Source organism: Sinocyclocheilus anshuiensis, unplaced genomic scaffold (genome assembly GCF_001515605.1).
Source record: "Sinocyclocheilus anshuiensis isolate Anshui unplaced genomic scaffold, SAMN03320099.WGS_v1.1 scaffold1726, whole genome shotgun sequence".
Taxonomy (NCBI): Eukaryota; Metazoa; Chordata; class Actinopteri; order Cypriniformes; family Cyprinidae; genus Sinocyclocheilus; species Sinocyclocheilus anshuiensis.
This window is the reverse complement of record NW_015546155.1, coordinates 196,375-199,450: the sequence shown is the minus strand read 5'-3', so window position 1 is coordinate 199,450 and position 3,076 is coordinate 196,375. Positions and strand designations below refer to the sequence as shown.

The 3,076-nt window shown below is 38.3% G+C and overlaps 1 protein-coding gene across 2 annotated transcripts in view; it reads left to right on the top strand.

Moving 5' to 3' along the window:
- The first annotated feature begins 230 nt into the window (after nucleotides 1-230).
- The window catches only part of LOC107701327 (regulator of G-protein signaling 18-like), a 6,920-nt gene continuing 4,074 nt past the window's right edge, over nucleotides 231-3,076 (top strand). The window contains exons 1-4 of one of the 2 annotated variants that reach the window (XM_016503315.1): nucleotides 231-329; nucleotides 479-570; nucleotides 1,414-1,512; nucleotides 1,763-1,824. In XM_016503315.1, the coding sequence (XP_016358801.1) occupies nucleotides 518-570; nucleotides 1,414-1,512; nucleotides 1,763-1,824 (214 nt within the window). In that variant the 5' untranslated portion in view covers nucleotides 231-329; nucleotides 479-517. Of the gene's footprint in view, nucleotides 330-424; nucleotides 571-1,413; nucleotides 1,513-1,762; nucleotides 1,825-3,076 lie in introns of those variants that run through there. The other variant, XM_016503314.1, reaches the window with a different exon arrangement.

Genomic DNA, 3,076 nt, shown 5'->3' with positions numbered 1-3,076 from the left:
ACATCCATATTTTTCATTCACCTTTACATAAGTCATAGCAGAAGTCTGCTGATTAGTTGGAAAACCTAACACAGTCCTCACAGGGTCTTCAGACCTCCCTCTGAGTACTTCAGAAACCTCTGGCCACACACTGACAAGCCACGATCCTGTTGTCACTTAGAAGGAAGTAGGATGTTAAGTAAAACCTGCCTAAAGCATTTTGCCTGAAAATAAATGTAAAAATATGTAAACTGTGCTAGCAGATGGATGTCCTACAGCAAGGAAACCCAGGCAGTGAGATATTACAGTAAACGGCGGGTAGTTTCCCTGACAGGATGTCATCTTAACAGGTATGGGAAATGACCTCTTAACACACTTAACACACAAATATGAGCTTCAGTGTTTGGTAGTTTACATTAGACTGAGGACCTGCTGTGTTGATGTGTGAGTGTCAACAAGAGGGAAGAGCATGAAGATTTTTGTGTTTCTGTTTCCTCAGTTTAACTTCTCTGCCCCCAAGGAGGAAGCATATTTCAAAATGCTCAGTGAGGACGAGCTGCTCGCCTGCAGAATGAAAGAGACCCACTTGAGGTACAGTTTTTTTTTGTTTCCCCACGCTTTTCTCATATTAGCACTGAAAGCATTGGGGGGCGGGGGGTAGATGTTGTCTTGCGCATTCACGCTCTGGGGTTTGTGAACATTCTTTTAGCAAGTGCATTGAAATTAAGTTTGGGTAGTTTTCTCTTCGTTGTTTGAGACTTCCTTTATTTCTGGAGCTCATCGTTGTGACCAAACACAAATCAGTTTGTCTTTCATCTTTGTAATGTTGCACCTTTGGGATGTAGTAAAGCAACCTTTTATTCGATTCAGTGAAGAAAAACAAAAAAGCTAAGAGAACAAATCGTCCTACACCAGAGAGCATAGATCAGTGTAAAATACACCTGCTGTTGTGTCTGCTTCACATGTTAGACTTACAGCGTTGTTTTATGAATATATCTTATATTAAGAACAATTGTGGTAGTATCTCAGGGCTGAACCAGAGATATGTCTAAAACCTTTCTTTGCTAAGATGAAAACATGTTATAGTGAGAAACAAAAGTAAAACTATTGTTGTAAATAGAAATGCATGAGAGGTAAATATAAAAACAATAGACATTGTGTGTTTGTTGTGTGTTTCACCAGAACTACCGTGTTGTTCTTATAGCTGTTGATCAGACTGACTTTTGTGCTTCAGTACCTATAGCTAGCACTGTGTTAACACTTCCCCTTATAGCTGTCACGATTCTTTGGATTAGTGCCTGGTTGAAGTAATACATGCAATGTAATGCATGCATATGTATACATTTATGCACAACGCAATATGATGCCATAGATAGATAGATAGATAGATAGATAGACAGATAGCTAGATTGATTTTGCTTTTTCTCTTTGCAGGAATAAGGATAAAAAAGGTAGACTCAGTCTTCTTCTGGCAAAGTCTGGATCGCATGAAAATGTCAGTCCTGAAAAGAAGCCACCAGCTAAAACTAACCAGTAAGCTTTTAGCATGTATACAGCTAAAACTAACCAGTAACATACACATACACATACACATACACATACACATACACATACACGATTCACTATTTTGTTTAATCAATAAAATGTGGAGTATTTATTTAACTGCAGTATTGTCAAAGTGTCACTGTTTAACATCGAGAGGATGATTCAGATAAATGTGACACTATTCATGAAGCACCTTTCCAACACTTAAAGTATTTACTGATGAATGTGATTTGAACAGCATCGCACCGGACGTGGCTCTGAGATGGGGTGATTCATTTGAGGAGCTGCTGAGTCACTCAGGTATGATCTCTTTGTCTTGGGACTGTACTGTAGTTAGCATACTGGATGTTTCTCAGTGTCATATTGAGCTGAAGTAGAAGTGTGCATCTCATTGTAACCACAGGATCATCACCTGCTTGTGACTACACAGGGTTCTGAAGATCAGACTGACTTTTGTGCTTCAGTACCTATAGCTAGCACTGTGGTAACACTTCCCCTTATAGCTACACAGGGTTCTGAACTTTCTGGTTTGCATGTCATTCTAACCTATTGAACTCTATTGAATAGTTTGATTCAAAAAACATACACACCCACACACTTTGATTTGTGCCACCTGGAATGTGCTTTGTCTGTCTGTGTTGATGTCTATGTGCGTGTAAGTCTACAAGCATAGTTGTATAGATTAGATAATAATAAATATAGCTGCAAACAGCTATTATGGGCCCTCTGACGGGACATTGTAACGATGTGCGGATTTGGTCATTGCATTGCAGATGGTGAATTTAAGAGAAGTAGTTCAAATTTCCCAGTAACACTTTACAGTACGGTTCCATTTCTTAACATTAGTTAACTAACATTAACAAATATTAATAAAAACTGTAACAAATATATTGCTCATTCCTAGTTAATGCATTACCAATTTACCACTATACAAAGTTGTATTATTTTGGACCAGTCGGTTGTACTGCAACCAAGTTTGCATTGTATTTACACTTTAATGTGGCTAAATTATTTTTAGAACAGTCTGAGTTGGTATACAAAAGTGTAATAACAGATATAATGCCTCACTTCCTGTTTGATGTCTTGGTGAACAAACTTGTGAAGGTTTTTCTGGAGAATCATGTGGAACGCCAAAAATTCCATATGTGACTGAACATTTTTGGTGATCTGAGACAATTTTACAGAAATTTGTTTTATGCTCTTTAGCCAGTATGTTGCAAATATAACAACTGTAGGATGGGTTTGAAGAAGCAAGATCTAATGAGGCAGAAATTCTATTATTGAAATCTGTATAATTCAAGTAACTGAACAAAGAAATGAACCACTTTAGGCTAGTCAGTTCAAAATGTATTAGCAGAAACGTGCAACCTTGCCTGTTGAGCTGAAGACCTTACAATTGACACAGGAATGTTTAGTATGCCAAATTTCAGATATTGTAACCCTACACTGTACAAATTCCGTAAAATTTACGGTAATAAAATGGCAGCTGTGGTTGCCCAATTCAGCCCAGGGAGGGCTCCAGCTCAAGAGCTCTCTCCAGTGCCCGCTCCTC